This window comes from Carlito syrichta, unplaced genomic scaffold (genome assembly GCF_000164805.1).
Source record: "Carlito syrichta isolate Samal-C Ts95f unplaced genomic scaffold, Tarsius_syrichta-2.0.1 Scaffold251683, whole genome shotgun sequence".
In the NCBI taxonomy this organism is placed as follows: Eukaryota; Metazoa; Chordata; class Mammalia; order Primates; family Tarsiidae; genus Carlito; species Carlito syrichta.
In genome coordinates, this window is record NW_007195779.1 from 141678 (window position 1) to 161224 (window position 19547).

General features: G+C 45.0%; 1 protein-coding gene across 1 annotated transcript in view; it reads right to left on the minus strand.

Moving 5' to 3' along the window:
* MYOM2 (myomesin 2) overlaps positions 1 to 19547 on the minus strand; it is a 93253-nt gene that overhangs the window by 31956 nt on the left and 41750 nt on the right. Inside the window, exons 15-24 of the mRNA XM_008052004.1 lie at positions 18753 to 18927; positions 16222 to 16343; positions 13759 to 13946; positions 11279 to 11405; positions 9563 to 9741; positions 7516 to 7630; positions 5511 to 5667; positions 5312 to 5418; positions 3029 to 3073; positions 2361 to 2497 (exon numbers count right to left, since the gene is read on the minus strand). Coding sequence (XP_008050195.1) covers positions 2361 to 2497; positions 3029 to 3073; positions 5312 to 5418; positions 5511 to 5667; positions 7516 to 7630; positions 9563 to 9741; positions 11279 to 11405; positions 13759 to 13946; positions 16222 to 16343; positions 18753 to 18927 — 1352 coding nt within the window. The remainder of the gene's footprint in view (positions 1 to 2360; positions 2498 to 3028; positions 3074 to 5311; positions 5419 to 5510; positions 5668 to 7515; positions 7631 to 9562; positions 9742 to 11278; positions 11406 to 13758; positions 13947 to 16221; positions 16344 to 18752; positions 18928 to 19547) is intronic.

Consider the following 19547-nt stretch of genomic DNA (forward strand, 5'->3'; position numbering starts at 1 on the left):
AGTTGGAGTCTCACTCTGTCTCCCAGGCTGGAGTGCAGTGGCACGCTCACGGCCATCACAGCCTCAACCTGCTGGGCTTAGGTGATACTTCCACCTCAGCCTTACAAGTAGCTGGGACTACAGACGCACACCACCATGCCTGACTAATTTTTTGTGATTTATTGTAGAGATGAGGTCTCGCCAAGTTGCCTAGGCTGGTCTCGAACCCCTGGGCTCAGGCAATCATCTCGCCTCTGCCTCCCAAAGTGCTAGGATTATAGGCTGAGCTACTGCACCCCAGCCTCAGTATTTACTTTTGAATATCAACAGCAAAAAGTTGATCAGACGAATGCTATGTCCTTATCTGCATGACATTATGCTCACTTCAAACATCTATAAGCAGAGAACGATAGGACCTCACCCTAATTAGCTCTGAGAAATAAAAAGGTATGATTCTTGCCAGCCAGATCCCCCAAAATACAGCACTTTTTTTCCATTTTCCTCAACTACTGCACTGCAGTGTCTGAGCAGGTTTTAGAAAATAATTAGGCTTCTTGATATTGCCATTATGCAGCAAGATGAAGTTCAATGATTTTACGGGTACCATAAATACAGGTTTTTATGTGGCTTTCACAAAACAGCATCAATCTTCAAATGTAAAAGTCACCTGTGGATTGCTAATTAAAGAAGTGAAATAGTACGGCCATATTCCCACAGATTAACCATGAAGCCAGGACACCTACCTCTAAAGCAAGCTCCATACAGCAGGTAGGAAATGTTAATCAAAGATATTCTGCAAATAAAGTGCAATTAAACTAAATTCCAATTCATTTCATAGCATGATCTCTGTGCAAAGAAAATTTCTCCAATTACCTTGATCTGACAGTACCCTCCTGAAGACAATATTTATACCACTGACATTTTTTGCAGCCTGAAAGAAAACACGTGTTGTCTACTTTCAGCAACTCTCCCACATACTAGGAAAAGTACATCATGATTCTCATGGGAAAGATTGACTGGATAAGAAAAATCACACAACCCTGTCTATGCAGGATTTCCGTCTGATGGACATTTATCTAACTAAGCTGTCCTAAATCCCCATTAGACACGAAGGCTGGACCGAGGACGAGGGCCCCTCGCTTAGAGAAAAGGCTTCCTGGGGTATGAGAGACTTCTGCACCTCAAGGCCTCCTCAACCTCTGTGTGGTGAACGAATAAAGGAGGCATTGAGGACTCAGCAGGACAGCTGAGTATATCAAGGACCCTACACATTAAGAGAAAAAAGGTCAGGAGAGGTGAAGATGGTGGACTGGGAGACTCCCGATCCTCCCAACAAACACTAAAGGCCCCATCAAATGGACTGTACTTTAGCTGGGTCCCCACGGCGCAATATTAGACAAGAAGAGATAAACTGTCATCTCAAATATTCCACAGCCAAATAAGGAGTACCTGTCATAATTCTAAGATTCGCGTTACACAATCGAACGTAAAGCAAAGACAGCAGTGTCTGTGCCACAACAGAACACACACTTTTGGTTGGGCGCAGCAGTTCACGCCTGGAATCCCAACACTTTGGAAGCTAAGACAGGAGGATTGTTTGGACCTCCAGGAGTTCTGGGCAATAATAGTGAGACCTTGTGTCTACAAATAATTATTTTAAAAATTAATCGGATGCGGCGATATGCACCTGCAGTCCCAGCTACCCGGGAAGCTGAAGCGGAAGGATCGCCTGAGTCCAGGAGGTTGAGGGGGGGTTGCAGTGAGCCGTGATTATGCCACTGCACTCCAGCCTGGGCAACAGAGTGAGACCCCAACTCAACTTTAAAAAAACAGAGTGAGGGCAGCAGTGTTTGTGTTACAGCAAAATACACCCTTCTGACAGCTGCTCTGCCTTCCTTGTCCAGGTCCCTCTGCCACACCAAGAGCAACCTAAGGTTAGGGAAACTTATTTCCAAGCCTGTGTCTTCCAAGGGAGGTTGTCAGTGGTGGGTTACCCAGAGAGACAGTCCTCACCATAAAGCAAAAACAGATGCCTTCAATATTATCAAGAATAAATGAACTGATTTGTCAAGGATATTTTCCCCCATGTAACCTGAACCTTTTCATAAAAGCAAGCTCCAAGTTCCTAAAACATAATTTGTCATTTTTTTTATTCCAACAGGCTTAGATTTAAAAGACTGCTGATGTCTTACCTAACCCAGACTGAATCTCTGAACATTGTAAGAATCAACCATCGCTGTTTGTCTTACCAACCTTCTATACCCCAGTCTCCATGGCTCAAAAAGTGATGGAAACAAGCACAGAATATTGACTTAAGGAACCGATCTATCAAAACAAGACGGCTCCTTTCAAGGCCAGAGATCACCCACACACGAACTCACCTCGCTGTCAGAGACTTCTCTGTCATTAATAATGAATCGGTAGCTGGCATCTGGTGATAAGTGCTCAGCCTGGAGCCAGAAGCGAACCTGGCCCTTATCAAAAATCTCATAAGCTAATTCTGATTTCAGAGGTATTGCTACAGGAAGAAAAGAAATCGCAAGTCAATAATGCATGAATCCCTGGGAGAAAGAATAGTTGCATATTGTAGAAAAGCATCAATCCTAGTTATTAATTTTTTTTGAGAACATGAAACCCTGGAGTATTAGATTATGGAAACCAAAAATAAAAAATAAAACTCAAGCTAGCCTGTTGTTGCACTGAAAGCCTCATGCTGCGTGAGTTCTGTGTCAGCTTTCTGTGACTGAAGAGGTCTGTCTTCTTTCTGTATTTAATGCAATTCAATAGCTGAAGAGTTCATTTGACAGACATCTCACTTGGATTAGGAACAGCTCTACCAAACCCCAAATGCAAAACACTCTGTGGTGTCAATTTCCACAAGCTCCAGCATCGACTAATATTTGTCTTGAATCCATAGGGTACAAGCCTATAGCTGAGAATCTGAGATGAGGCCTGCCATCCCCCACAGCCATTCTCTCCAGAGCTCATACATTAATGACACAGCCCTACTGCTCTGCAGTCCTGCATCCAGGGGTAGAGGCTTACTTACTGGGATTCTTTACTTCGTTGCTCAATGCTACCAGGCGTTCAAGCTCTAAAATAAAGGAAAACACGTTTCAGTTGATTTAGACCTGTACGTGATGACATGCAGACAACAGCAAAACCACACAAGAGCAAAAGTTTAACATCATCAGGATTTAAATTGAGGAAATAGGAGAGATCGGAACTAAAAGTGAAAGGGATACAGAGGCATCGATAGTTTACTTGTCTACAACTAGGATCTTCACGAGCTCGAGAACCCACTTACTAGGCAGACAGCTGAGCGAAAATCAGGGCAGTGTGGGGAGTATGGCACTGGGAGTGGTGTAGAGGAGGGGTAGGCACATTACTGGAAAAGAGCAAGACTTGGAAGAGGAGAAACTAAAGGGAGGCTTTTCCAGATCCTCTGCCTCCACAAGAGCACTTTCCTACAATAGGTTGACTGGCTGAGAAGGAGCTTGTGGTCTGTGATTTCTCCTACCCCTTTCAAAAGTTTCTTCTCTGTTTTCATTAATGAAAAAATGTCTATGCCTCTCACGCCATCACTATGGCATACAACCATGAGAAAAAAATACAAAAAGAAGGAAGGAAGTAGGGAGGGAGGGAGCTAGGGAGAGAAGCAGGCAGGCAGGCAAAAAAAATGCATTGCTCCTGAGAAAATCCCAAGAAAATGTTAAAAAAAAAAAAATTAAAGCTCTAAACCGGTTCTTTATTTCTTTCCCTTCCTTCCTTCTCTCTTAAAATTAGAATTCAGAAATGAGATGGTGGTCATAGAGGTCTGTATGAACACGTTTATTTGAATTGAAAAATGAAGTCAGACTTCTCCTGACCAAGTAAGCTCACTGGGCAGCCAGCTTGACAGGGAGGACTGGCCTTCCCAATTAGCTTTCTGGTAGGAATTTCCATAAATGGAATGAGCTAAGCCTGCAGCTCCAAGGTCTTGCCTTAAATATATTCATAGTCTATATACAATCTAAGGTATGGTGGAAATTTTATCCTTTGCAAATATTTAAAATTAAGATTAAAATGTCATACAGAAACTTAAAAATGGAAAAATGTCATATGGAAACTTAAAAATGGTGTGGAGGAATGCATCATCTTCAAAATTCTTAAACGATGTCTTGGAATTCAAGAGTGTCAGCCAAGCAACTTTTAAAGGACGCTGGCAGATTCGGGGCCATTTCTGCCCCGCCTATGAGCAGCACACTGAGGACTCCAGGAAGGAGAAACTCTGCAGCCTCCTCACCTGTGAAATTAGCATGTGTTTACCTGAATTCAACCAGCACTGAGCAAGCCCTGCAGGACTGTGATGTTAGTGTGCTCCTGGCTGTCCATCTCGCGTGGGTACTTTCTGTCCTCCCTAACTACCCCACAGCACCCATCCTGGGTGAGGTGCTCCAGGATCACACCCTCAGCAGCTGTCAGCCGGGACTGGGACACTAATCATTAACTAAAGGATTTGCTTGTAAATCTCAGGACATCCCGGGAGATTCTGCATTTCAACAGAAAAGTCTGAGACTCAAATGACTTAAAGACCCTAACACAAAAAAATTCTGTCCAGAACTGCCAAGTTCACTGCACATCACTGATTCTTCATTTAAACTCCCATGGGGCTAACTCTGACCTGGCGGAAGGGTAGATCAGGGTTGCACACAAATACATACAACCCCAGGAGTTAGAAAAGTCAGGCTCTCTTGCCTCGAGCTCGCCTGCCTGGTGGACTCAGATGCGTGAACCTACCTAAGAAAACTTATTTTTCCTGGATTACTTTAAACAGACTTTTCTCACTTCTTCCTGCTATCTCCCATTTGTAAAAGAGCAAGGGATTTTGACTACAAATTGTATCATGCCCCCACATGCGTGTGCACACACACACACATAATCATACACACACGTTTTATTTTATCATCCTGATTTCTCAGTGTTAGAAGGGAAGGAGGAGGTTTCCATCACTATGTCTGTCATGCACTTTGTGAACTTACGTGTTAATCTATTACTCCCTACCTCCCTACATGCTAAACAATTAAAGTGTGTCTAAAACTCAACTTAAGGTACACATTGAAGGCTATACAAGTAATATGTCCTGAATCAGTGCTTATTTGGGGGATATAATGCAAACTTTAGAGTTTGTTTAATTTCCAAAGTAATTTTTGGCTTATATAAACAGTCCCCACTCCAGCCTCCCACAAGCATACATCCTTTTTCTAAGCAAATAGGTCTTTTCTATGTCAGAGTCAATATTTGAAAGTGTGTTAAAACCAAGACAGGCAAGGCCATGTCATGTAGTTATTACCTTCTGCGTCCAAAACAAAACTGGAGGACACACCATCCGTGTCACTTACAGACACAGAATAGGTCCCTAAATCTTCTTTATCTGGATTCTTAAAATACAACTTCGAGCTAAAAAGGAAGGAGAGTAAGTGAAGGTTAATCACTTCTGTTTGCAAGAGTTCCTAAGAGTTTACAATAGCCACCCTCTGCGTCTGACTTACTGATCCCCCTCTGTCTGGATCTTAAACCTCTCCCCATCCGCAACCTCCTTGTAGGATTTGCACCAGGTGAACTGTGAGGCGTCCGTCACCTCCTGGCAGTCGAAACCCAGGTAGATATTGCCATCTTCATCAACGCCGGCACTGATTTCCTTGGTGCCTGTGCGACAAAGGTGCAGGTGAGTCGCTTGAGGACACAGAGTTCTCTGAATTATTTTTCTGGAGAGGGGGTGATCCAGGCAGAGAGCTCATTTTACACCCAACCATCAGTTTTACTGAATGTGCCACCAGAACTGACCCAGAGAATCATGAAAGAGGAGGCACCTTTGGGAGTGGGGGGATGCCAGAGAGGCCTGGTTGTTTTGTTGCTATTGCTGGTTTTTTTTCCGTTGTTGCCGTTGTTATTTGAGTTGGAGTCTCACTCTGTCACCCAGGCTGGAGTGCAGTGGCACACTCACAGCTACCACAGCCTCGACCTGCTGGGGTCAGGGAATCCTTCCACCTCAGTCTTCCAAGTAGCTGGAACTACAGACATGCGCCACCATGCCCAGCTACTATTTTTTTTTTAATTTATTGTAGAGGCAAGGTCTTGCCAAGTTGCCTAGGCTGGTCTCGAACCCATAGGCTCAGGCAATCCTCTCACCATGGCCTCCCAAAGTGCTGGGATTATAGGCCTGAGCCACCGCACCTGGCCTGTTGCTGGTTTTTAAATTGATCACATTTCTGTCCACTGACTTTCCTGCATTCAGTACTACCCTAGGAAACCTGCTGGGGCCACCTCTTTAGGTCCTGAAGATCCTGCTCTGCTAAGATTCCCTCCCAGTCCCTTCACAGGGGAGGCATCAACAGACACGTGTCCTCCACCCAATTCCACCTCATATGGCTCCTCCTTCTCCACAGACCCTCCTTCTGTTTTGTTTGGGGGTGGGAGCTGTGTCTTGTTTATTGGATACTTTTTGACCCAGGTGAACACCTTGCCCCACACAAGTCAGTTTGAAACTAGGAACTGAAGAGATACAGTTCAGCCTCTGCTGTTGAATGGAACCAAGGCCACGATGGTGACCGTTGATGCTCTCAGGTCACCAAGAAGGTGGAGAAGCCAAGAGGGCCAAGCAGCAAAAAGAACCAGAGCAACACGAGCTCGCTCGTTGCAGAGAAGCAACATGGTCTCGACAGCACATGGCTCCATCCCGTCCTGCAACTCGGATACACAGCTTCCCCGTGGCTGTGGTTTGCAGGTCGTTTGTTCCAGCCAAAACTCATGTTAAAACTGAATAGCCAGTGCAATGGCATTGGGAGATGGGGATTTTAAGGGTTGATCGGGTTGTTAAGGTGGATGGATATCTCTCTCGCAAGACTGAAGAGTTGATGCTGACTACCTGGTAAGGGTTAGCCCTGTGAGAGCAGGCGCCGTACCACAAGGGTGCTGGCCGGCTTCCCCACTGTGCTGTGAGGCACAGGAGGCCCTCAGGGCCAAGCAGGTGCCAGCACCGTGCCTCTTAGGCTTCAAAGCCTCTGGAATCAGAGGCAAAGTTTCCTTCATAAATCACCGAGCCTCAGCTATTCTGTTATAGCAGACGGGGTGTCCTGTGTTCCCCTTCCAGAAGTGCTTTCCCTTTGAAGGTTGCCCTAAGGGTTTTTATACATTGGAACCAAGAAAATGGCCAACAGCTTTATAATCTGTCCATCAAAGCTCAGCAGTAATACAAAAACGCCTTCCTTCCTGAATACTACTTGTCACAGGGATGACCCGTGCCAGCCATAAAGACAACCTTGTGGGTTGGGCTCCTAGCCCAGGTCATGAGCACAGGTAGAGGCTGATGTGCACACTTCATTTCATTTGCCAAACCAAGGCTTTCTGAAAATACAACAAGGTATTCATGCATCTATCCATCCATCAATCCATTCACACACACACCTATACATATATAACACATGCACACCTTCCCCAAATTATTGCTGTTCAACTGTTTTTGCTATTCTGAACAGTTGAGAGGTAAAGTCTCACCTGGTCTAGCCTCTACAAGCACCGGCTCCGACATGTCCGAAGGCTTCCCCACACCACTGGCATTAACTGCTCGCACTCTGAAGACGTAGGTCTTACCTTGATGCAGATCACAGACCTTGAAACCGGAGAGGAAACACCATATGTGTGGAAATAAGATAAAAACAAATTTGTGATTTTTCCACACTTCATTATGAATACACTTTTAGGAAAAAAAACGTATTTTTCCCACTGGGAAAACTACACAAAGCAAGCTAGCAAAGAAGGGAGAAAGAGGCTCATTCTCACACTTTGTCTCTCTTCACAGGAATGAACACATGCACTGCAATTTTGATAATCTCTTTCACTAATTTTTCTCTGTATGTGTTAAACAAGAATTAAAGTCATATTTACTAGTTTATAATCTAGTGGTCATATTTAACATAATTCCGTGGGACTAAATAGCATTTTTAATGTGATGTTTAACTGCAAAATCATCATTTGGGCACATCAAAATTAAGCCAATCTCTTAAAATTAAGGCAATCTCTTCTTATATATACATAGATTATGAAGATTATAATCTGCATTAACCCTAAACAGATATTAAATAAATGTTTAATTACTTTATTTAGCTGATTTTTTAGAAGTTGATTTGTTCACTCAAAAGAAACTGTTTCACTGGGCTCAGTGGCCCATGCCTGTAATCCCAGAACTTTAGGAGGCAGAGTCGAGAGGATTGCCTAAGCCCAGGAGTTCAAGATGAGCCTGGGAAATTTGGCAAGACCTCTTCTCTATAATAAATAAAAAATGAATCAGGCATGATAGTGCATGCCAGTAGTTACAGCTACTTGGAAGGCTGAGGCAAGATTGAGGAACCCAGCAGATCAAGACTGTGATGGCCATGAGCATGCCACTGCACTCCAGCATGAGCGAAAGAGTGAGACTCTGACCCAAACAAAAAAGGAAGGAAGGAAAGAAGGAAGAAAGAAAAGAAAAGAAGGAGGGAGAGAGGAAGGGAAAGAAAGAAAAGAAAGAAAAAGAAAGAAAGAAAAGAAGGAAAGGAAGGAAGGAGGGAGGGAGGGAAAGAAAAAAGAAAAAGAAAGGAAGGAGGGAGGGAGGGAAAGAAAGAAAAGAAAAAGAAAGGAAGGAGGGAGGGAAAGAAAGAAAAAAGAGAAAGAAAGAAAGAAAGAAAGAAAGAAGGAAAGAAGGAAGGAAGGAAGGAAGGAAGGAAGGAAGGAAGGAAGGAAGGAAGGAAGGAAAGAAAGAAAGAAAGAAAAAGAATAGAAAGAAAAGTGTTGAATTGTTTTCCAGAAGTTGGCACCTACTGGTGCCTCCCTCCCTGTATACGCCTGTGTCTACCTCGGGTGTGGCCTGGTAGGTAAGGATGCACCTTGCACCTCTGTCTACATCCCACCACAGGGCCCAGAACCAGAGAAGAAAATCTTTGCATTAAGGCAACTGGTCAATTTACCAGGGCACACAGGCCTAGTGGGTCTAAAAAGATTTGTTACAATTGAACCAGGATCTGACAAATTAAAAATGCTAAAAATAGACATATTTGGAGAAAAAAAATAGAACAGGTTACACATTATAATTTTACCAAATGTATTAAGACCGTATGCAAACGTGTGTATAGTGTTTATAAAATAGACATCTATTAGCAATTGCCTGCATTAAGCGAATTAAATATGGGGCTTGAAGTGGAAGAAGTAATAAAATATTAATCATCGCTGTAGAAAGCACATGGAGACAGCCTGTAAACACACAAAACTGAGAGTGGTGCCATTCACACTGTTAAACTGCAGTGTGGGAGGAAGAAGAGGCCCGTCTACACAGCTGCCCAGGACCAATATGGCTTTGTGTGAATAACTGGACGATGCCACCTCTTCACCACACTTCAGTGCCCCCTGCTGAGACCCACAAACCCACATAGGTGACTGGCAGCCCCATATGGCCCCTATAACAGCCACACCCAAGTCATTTGTACAGGGTCACTTGGGGTGTTATGCCAATTTGCACAGGGATCAAAATGCACTCGCACAAAAGGAAATGGATATATGCATGAATCACCTTTAAATAACGATTTGGAGTTATCGCCTGGTTCACAGTCTTCCATTCTCCGGCATCCTCTTCCTTAAAATCCACAAAGTATCCAGACACAGGGCTGCTGCCAGTGTACACGGGAGCCTTCCACAGCATGACCAGGGATGTGTCCCTGACCTCGCAGAATGTCAGGTCGTAGGCCGGACCTGAGAAGTCAGATTCAACCTGTTCAGCTGCATACACACAGCCGCCCACACCCGATTCCCAGGGCAGGCGCTTCTTGGGAGAATGTCTCCCACCAAAAACGCCATTGAGCACTCCCTTTCGAATGCACACATAGTCCTTCTGGGAGAGCGTTCAAGTAGAGAACCCAACCAAGGCCCCTGCAGCCTTTTCCATCAGCATGGGGGCATTTTGGAGATACTCAGAATCGCTCCTGAGCCCTCTGCTCTCTTGGGACCAGCAGATGCCATCACAGAGAGGAAAGATGTGTAGAAAAGGTCCTCAAGCTGTCCTTCCCTGGGCTGGACACCAGTCAGTCCCAGGCACTCCTTCAGGTGCCTGACCACTTGGCTAGAGGTGCACCGATTCGGCTCTGCAATCTCTAGACACCCACAGCGACATTAGCCAGATGTGCAGGCTGATAGTCAGGGTCCCAGTAAGCGCTGAGCAGTAAAAGGGAAGTACCAGGGCCCCTGCAGCCTAAACTAGCCTCACGGGGCCTTGAGACCTGCAAAGCACTTTCTAGCAACCCTCAAAAAGACTCTGGAAATGTAACGGCTTTTTCTTCCATTGGTTTTCCTAAGGTACAAAAATTTCATTAAAACACAAAAGACAGGAAAGAAGGAAAAACATTTCTAATTGATTTTTTCAACTGGATTCTTAGGAGCTGATTTGTTCATTCAAAAAAAAAATGCTTGAACAGAAAAGCTGACATAATCTGGCCACAAAATTGAAGAACACTGAACTTTGAGCTTTCACAGCATCTACTTTTAGGCTTATCTTTGTCTAAGTATGAGCATGCCATCCACTGCGTTTCGGTTCCTGACAGGCTATATAAAAATAAATGAATACCTGGGACTTGAAAATTTGTGAAAACAGTTTTAGAATGTTAGCCGGGCATGATGGTACTTGCCTGTAGTCCCAGCTACTGGGAGGTAGAGGCAGGATGATGACTTGAGCCTAATCTTGGAGGCCAGCCTGGGCCACAGAGAGTACCCATCTCAAAAAAAGTAGTTTCCTAAATAAATGCGGATCTACAACAAATGTGCCTTTTAGATCTATAGGACTCGGGTCTCCAGTGTTCTGAGAGAAGAACACTGCAGCTAGCACATAAGTGAGAAATGCAATGTCATGCACTGTCTTAGGTAGGGCCCAGGCTCCTCTGCCCCTTGGCTTCCCTCACTCCTTGGGGAGAAACCGACCAGGGCCCAGTCCTTGCCGCGGGCCAGGGGCTGGCTTGGGACGCTTCCCTCACTCTGCAGCCTAGGTGGGGTGTCCCTTCTGGGCCCCACCTGCCCCTCGCTCAGGGTCCCTTGCTCTGCCTTTACCCCGGCTTCTTGTCCTAGCATGGCCCAGAAAACAGACACCAGGTCTGTCGGCTCACAGCCTCTCCGGCACCCACATGGGCTGGTCCTGTGCCTGGGTATAAGATCAAGGGGTATGCCATGGAGGCTGGCGAGCATGGAGGTGCAGCCATGGAAGCCCCTCCCTGGCCAGCCCCGAGGGACAGGCGCATCTTACCCGGCTCCGGCATGGTCCAGGCCTCACACCTGAAGTGCTCACTGGAGTCAGAGGGGTCTCCAATGCCCGCCAGGTTGGCAGCAGCGATTTTGAATTCATAGAGTGAGCCTTCCGTCAAGTCCTCCACCTGTTTAGATTTTGCTTAAATCAATACATGAAATAAAAGAGGCATTGCCATCCTCTGGAGGGAAGGAGTGTTTGTGACCGCCGTGTACAATGAGACATGAGTGGAAGGATCCTCGCCAGCAAATGACACTAAGTACGCAAGGAAGGCTTTTCATGCGCCTGACAAGCTGCCACCACTACGACATTGAACCTTAAAAACTGCTTCATTCATTCCATAAACGCTCTGACTAGAGGGCCTGCAATGCCCTTTGGGCACATGAGGAAACTGAGGCTAAGAGAGACGACATTCCCGAAGGGAATGTGGGCCCTGTGCTCAGGCCCACACCTCATCCCATAAACAGGCCCTAGCACTGGGACCTGGCAGGAGAACCCTGGGAGACTGGGAGCCCATCGCTTCCCCCACCCACTCAGGACTCTGCAGGATGAGGCGCCCAGGGGCCCAGGTCCCCAAGGTTGCCACAGTCCATGGTCCACACCCCCCAGGGGCCCTCAAAGCTCTGCCAGGCCACAGGAAGCACTAGGAAGCCTTTGACCTGCCTCTGAAGACTGGTGGAACCAAAGCAGCATCTAAGTAAACACTGTCTCCAAAAAGCAACTTCCAAAGACATGTAAGGGTAAATCGCTCTACCCAGAAGCCACAGGGCCTCCTTCTCAGGACAAAGCTGTTAAGCATTCAGAAAATAAAGGGTGCTTTTCTCAAGAATATTGGACCTGGTGAAGAACAGTTATGCTAAGTGAAATAAGCCAGGCACAGAGACAGATGCAGTATGATCTCTCCTATGTGGAATCTAAAAAAATCAGACTCACAGACATGGAGGGTAGAAAGTGTGTCCTAGGGGCTGGAGTGGGGGTAGGAGAGATGTGGGTCAAAGGGTACAAAGCTCCCTCAAGGCAGGAAGGGTAAGGTCTAGTGACCTGGCGCTCAGCGTGGTGACCTCAGAGCATAATAATGTATGACTTATGTATTTCAAAATACCAAAAACCATTCGACTTTATATGTCCTCATCACCAAAAAAGTGGTAAGTATGAGAGGTGACGGGGATGTTAATTAGCTGGATCTCATTACTCAACAATGTAAACATATATTAGAATATCACATTGTATCCCATTGATGTCAACAATTATTATTGGTCAATTACAAATAAAATTTTTAAAAACTGAAAATACAATAGAGTGTCAAAGGTTGAACATGGGTGAAATATCAACAATATCACACCAAACCTGAATGTTGGCTATAGGTATCATAATATACATGCATAAAATACGTAAAATACATCATATATTAGAAAGATAGACTTTTTACAAAGCAGAATTTTCTAGAGAGCAAAGATAAGCTCTTCTAAGACCTTCCCTTCTAAAACCCCTCCTTTGGCAGTGTGACTCCTCCGAGCACTGTGATCCCCCTGAGGTGAAGATGCGAGCCCTCTCATGAGATAAACATTCACACAGTGTTCAGTGAGGAATCCAGGCTCAGGCAGGTAAGCCAGAAGTCCAGGTGGCTGCCAAGGGCTTGCATCTGGATTTGATTCCAGATAGTGCTCCAACTGAATGTTCTTTCTACTGTCTCCACCTGGACGTAATGTGTCTTGCAACAAGTGGCTGTCTTAGAGGTGTGGAATACAAGAGTTTCTTAGGAAGGTGGTGGTTGACAATCAGAGAGGCAAAGCCATTCTTCTAATGAACACTTGCCTAGCAATGACTCTAACCTCAGGTGCACAGGGCATCCTACCTCACTGCCTGCAAGGGGTCCAGAGCTTAGGATGAGATGTCTTGGGGTCTGAATTCTGGTCACACCAAAGTCATCAACTGATTGTCAAACCCACTCAATTACTGGACTTTCTTTTTGGCTGCTTCTCAGAAGAAAAAAAGAATGATTCTGAAGACGGCTTTTGTCCCAAAACTTCATGATCCCATGATATCATTCTTTTTTTTTTTTTTTTTTAATTTTTTGAGTTGGAGTCTCACTCTGTCGCCCAGACTGGAGTGCAGTGGCCGCTTCCGGCCACTGCAGCCTCGCCTGCTGGGCTCCGGCGATCCTTCCGCCTCAGCCTTCCAAGTAGCCGGAACTACAGGCGTGCGCTACCACGCCTGGCTGATTTTTTGATTTATTGTAGAGATGAGGTCTCCTTGCCCAGGCGGGTCTCGAACCCGCGGGCTCAGGCAATCCACTCACCTCAGCCTCCCAAAGGCGCGGGATTATAGGCTGAGCCACCAAGCCCGGCTGATACCATTCATTTTTTTAAATCAGTTTTTGTGTCTGTATGAAATTATCTAATGTCATTAAACTCTGAATGAAGAACTTCCCAAAATGTAAACATCACCCAGGCAAAAAAGAACAAACAAGTAAAACCAACCGTTAAGATTGTCTCTTTGATGGGTGAAGAATTGATCTCGTGCCAATTCTTGTGGTGAACCTCACGCTTGTCTATGTAGTAGCCCAGAATGGCCGCGCCGCCGCTAAACTTGGGCACCTTCCAGCCGAGGGTCATAGAATGGCCGTCGCAGTTCAGGAGTGTGATACCGTAAGGGTGAGAGGGCACAGCTGCGAGGAAGCACCATGCAAAGTTAACCAGGACCTGGGCTCCACATTCCATCCCCGACATGGTCAGTTCCAGCAACTCAGAGGGATGAGGAGGTTCCAGGGATGTGGTCCCAAATCCTCTCACTCTACTCTCTCTTGACCTGACTTCAACCATCTTATTGTGACATTTTCCTTTAAAGGAGGTGAAGTCCCTCTCATTTATATTTATTGCTATTTCTAAGTACAACCACCAATATTTCAACAATGCCAGGACAATGAACTTTTTAATTTGGTGTGAACATTTGACACAACAGAAGAAGTCCTCCCTGCCCCTTAAGAAGAACACTGAGAAGGAACATTCTCATGTACACCTATGAGAAATAACCACTGTGCATCTGTGGCTAACAAGAACAACATTGCTTATTCCAGAAAGTGTTAATTTCCTACAGTTACAGAAACTTGAGGGTCCCTCGAGTGAGTATGAATTCCAGTTTCCTTGTTTAAGCACAGTATTTTCAAAGAGGCCATCTTCTCCTAACAAGCTGAGAAAGGATGTGTCTGCTTCTCCCCTGACCCAGAGTCACTGTGTTGTGGTCATCCTCCATCACCAGAGATACAGGTGACTAGAAGAAGTAATTCGTACTGCAGATTAAAAACGTCAGTGATTGGTTTTTATTTAGGAGGAATGACTTAAAGAGGCAAATGGGAATGTGTGATAGTTCCTCCTGGAAAAACTTGAGAGGAGATCAGAATAATAACTGCAACAGAAGAATTTGTTCTATTGTGCCTACACAAGTATTCTCAGATTTGATATTTCTTGGAAATTCCAGTAACAAATTCATTAGAAGAATCGTTTTAATTTCTGAAAATGTTTGTAAATTTGGTTGGAGAAGAGAAGTAATCGAAGAGCAAAAACATTTATCTCCAAAGTGAAGAGATAATAGTGTGATTCACAGTGTGCACGATGTGACATTTGTGTGTTAAAATGCTGCTGAATACATTTATGCAGTGTGGTGCATTTAATAGGAAATTAACTAGAGCTACAAAGAGAAAATACAGAGCTATATAGATCAACTTTTGGGGACCCATTGTTGAGATTTAAGATCCTGACTGTCTCGTTTGCTCAAAATAGTAAAAAATTGTAAATATCACTATTGATGAAAATAGTAATAAAGCCACAAAGTTACATAAGCACGTCAAATTCTCTGAAATGATTTTATTAAAGTTCCTTGAAGTAAGACTAGCAGCAAAGGCCACTAGTGTTGAGCACATATCTTGAAAAGAGAAATTCATCCTCTATAGCAGGGGTCTCCAACCCCTAGGCCATACACCATGGCCTTTTCAGAACCAAAAACCAGATCACACAGCAGGTGGTGAGCGGTGGGCAAGCGGAAGCTTTATCTGTATTTACATCTACTCCCCATTGTTCTCATTACCACTTGAGCTTTGCCTTCTGTCAGATCAGTGGTGGCATTAGATTCTCATATGAGCACAGCCCTACTATGGACTGCACATGTGCAGGATCTAGGTTACACACTCCTTACGAAAATCTAACACTTAATGATCTGAGGTGGAGCTGAGGCAGTGATGCGAAGCAGCTGCAAATACAGATTCGCATTAGCAGTGAGGTTTGACTGCAGAGACCATCATAAATTTATTACTTGCAGACTCATATCTTTCAGTGAGTAGCAAGTGAGTTGATATAACTCAACTGTACAGCTGCATCTGGTAGCAGGCTTTAAGTCAAAATTCGACACTTATTTTAGTCCACACATGGTCTGCCTATTATTTCATTTACCACTTCCAGGCATGCCTCTTCTTTTTTATGGTGAGTTGCATAATTATTTCATTACATATTACAAGGTAATAATAATAGAAATAAAATGCACAATAACTGTTATACACTTGAATCAGCCCAAAACCATCCCTACCCCTCTCCTGGTCTGTGGAACAATTTTCTTCCATGAAACTAGTCCCTGATGCCAAAAGGTTGGGGACCACTGCCCTATAGGGTATGTTTTCATGTGAATACAGGTATTTGGAAACAAATGTGGCCCCTAATAATGTTTTATATGTTTAATTGCCACTTTATTCATCTATTATCATTTCTTCCTCTCACACTGTCATTTCCAAGACAAGTAGCCAGTCGAGAGAGTCCAAAGGACTCGCACACTCTCTGTTCAACACTTTATACCCCTGGTAATATTCCAAATGACATCATAAATGTTTATTCATGCAGAAAATACAACATCCTGGAGAACCAAAAATCGGGCAGCATGGCCCTCAAGTGACTTACTGAGAGCAGCCTGGACCTTAATGATGTCCGACTCCTGGGAGTTCTCACTGGTGCCCACGGCATTGACGGCCTTCACACGGAAGATGTACTGCTCTCCGGTGGTCAGGCCATGCACCACAAACCTGGGAACACAAGGGGGACTCAGCGCCACAAAGGCCTCTGCTTTCTTCCACAGCAGAGGCAGAAGTCATTTTGAACAAGCCATAAAAATGTTCACTTGGACTGAAACGAAGTTCCCTTCTCAAGTGCCTTGTACATGCATGACATACTTCCTTCACTTTCAATTTTAGTTAATTAAGTCAACATTTAGAGTCAGAAAGTAAGGTCGCAGTGCCCAATTAAACCAGGAGCTGACTGTACTTAGGGTCCAAGCCACTCACGCTGTGACATCGCATTCACTGTTGCATTTCCCGGGTCTTGTCTGGATCAAAGGTCCATTAGAAAACAGTATCCAGTTCACTACCTCAGGAACCCACGTGTGTACAACTAAATGAGAAGTGATTATACTGCAGAGGCTAAAGGCTAAGACTTTGAAGTCAGATAGACTAGGCTGAAATACTGACTTTGGCACTTAGCAGATTTTCTATCCTTAATCAAATTCCTTGACCCTTGTAGACTTTGTTTGCCCATCTGTGAAATGGGGATAATAATAGCTCTACCTTAACATTGTTGCAAGCACTAAAAGGAAATCTTTGTGTAAAGGTCTCAGCAGGGTTGCCCCATGTATGGCAGAAACTCATTTACTCAGTCAAGAGCAGGCAATTGTTATTTGTCATGTATAGTCAACCAACATGCATTAGCCATTTACAACATCCTCATACTGGCATAATATTTCAAGTTTCTTATTCTGATCAATCCTGCATTGGCTGTGGACTGGGAGGATCATCTAGCTATTATTCTCCTCAATGACACCTCTTCTTTTCTGGCCACAGCTGTTGACAATGTAAAAAGATTTAGATTTACTAAAAATTGGTCTTCCATATGACCCTGCACTCTCCCTGCTGGGAATATACCCAGAGAAGCTCAAATCACTCTATGAAAAAGATACCTGCACACATATGTTTATTGCAGCATTATTCACAATAGCTAAAACATGGCATGAACCATGCTGCCCATTGAAAGAGGACAGAAAATAAATGGTACACATATGCAATGGAATATTATACAGTCATAAAGAAGGACAAAATTATGAACTTCACAGCAACTTGGATGGTCTTAGAGGCCATAATACTGAGTGACCTATCACAGAAACAAAGAACTGAGTACCACATGTCCTCACTCATAAGCAGACCTTGAGCAACTATTGTAATACTACAAGAAAAGGATTGATAGTAGTGGGAAAGAGCCAGGGAAGGGAAGCGTGGGATTAACAGTAGTGGGAAACTGCTAGGGGTGGGAGGGACACACCTCATCAACAAGGGAACCTGCATAATGAACATTTGTATGCCTCACCTTGAATTGTACCCCACATCCTTAAAATTAAAAAAAAAAATTTAAAGAAAAAAAGTTTTAAATTTAGATTACGATTTTTTTCCCCAGTGGCTCATGCCTGTAATTCCAGCACTTTGGGAGGCTGATAGATTAGGATTTTAAAAAGGGAAATGACCAAGTCATAATTGATGACCACGCACCGGGCTGACTCTGACGGCCACCCACGTTTCCTAAGAAGCGCATGGTGGGGAGTGTCTGTGACCTCAGTCCCTCTGTACACTCAGCACAGAGCAGGAGGAAGTTGGTCCCGAATACAGAGGTGCCTGGGTCTCCCCACGGCCCCTCCATGATAGAAGCATGGTCTCCCCATGCAGTCTCCATGGAGAGCTGGAGACTTCTATTTATGCGAACAAAGCAATTTTAAAGGTTTGAAAAATCAATACGGCAGAATGAAACGACTTTCACATCGCAGTTGCTATTTTGAACTCTCCCACTCAAAGAAGAGCCTGGAGTGCCCATTACGTCAGGAAAACCCAGGCTCTGGGACGCTCCTTTCATCCATAAATAAATCATTCTGATCAGGACAAGCTAGTTTAGGAACCAGCTCCTCCAAGTGGTCACAATGTTTTTTGTTTGTTTGTTTGTTTGTTTGTTTGTTTGAGTTGGAGTCTCACTCTGTTGCTGAGACTGGAGTGCAGTGGCTGCTCCCGGCCACCGCAGCCTCGACCTGCTGGCCTCCGGCGATCCTTCCGCCTCAGCCTTCCGAGTAGCCGGAATTACAGGCGCGGCTACCACGCCCGGCTAATTTTGTGATGTATTGTAGAGATGAGGTTTTGCCTGCCCAGGCGGGTCTTAAACCCGCGGGCTCAGGCAATCCTCTCACCTCAGCCTCCCAAAGGCACAGGGTTACAGGCTGAGCCAGTTCCATAACCCCAAGCATGACTAAGACAGGCCCGTGCATACAGGAACTCTGTGGACATGTGTCTGCCATGGCAGGCACTGCAGGCACTGCTTATTCTGTGAGTGGCGTGGGTCCCGTCAGTGTGTTTCCTGTGCTTTATTTCCGTGTGCCATCCTCAGCCCGGGAGCCAAGCTCGCACCTGTTGTATGTGATGGGCTTGTGGTTGCACGGCTCCCAGACGTTGGTGCCCGCCACGCAGCAGTCCACGTAGTAGCCCAGCAGCTCCTCCTCGTGTTTGGGCCTGTCCCACTGCACCACCACCGACGTCTTGGTGTTCCGGGATGCCAGGACCCGGCCAGGAGCAGAAGGAACAACTTTGCAGAGGAGACAAAATGGGTGGGGAAATGGCATCAGAGTCTCAGAAGCCATGCCAGGGACTTTCCAGCTTCCTGATTCTTCCACCAGAAATGTTGAGGCAGGTCAGGGGCTTTGGTAAAAACTAAGACAAGGGGTCAGATAGCACGGAGAGGAGACCTGGCCTGACAGCTGAGGGGCGCTTGGAGGCGTGGGATGCCCTGTCCTTCTGAGCCCCTGCTGACCCCTAAGAAGGATTCCATCATACATCCCCTGCATGGCCACCAAAGCTATTAAGAAAGAGCCTCTCATAGCACTGTAATTGTTCAAGGTCAGCTTATGAGTGAGAACATATGGAACTCAGTTCTATGTTTCTGAGTATTTATCACTGAGTATGATCGACTCCAAATCCATCCAAGTTGCTGCAAAACCCATATATTTGTCCTTCTTTATGGCTGCATAATATTTCATTGTGTATATGTACCACGTTTTCTTAATCCAGTCCAGTTTCGATGGGCAACACGGTTGGTTCCATGTTTTTGCTATTGTGAATAGAGCTGCAACAAACATACGTGTGCAGGTATCTTTTTTGTAGAATAATTTGAGTTCCTTCGGGTATATTCCCAATAGGGGGATTTCT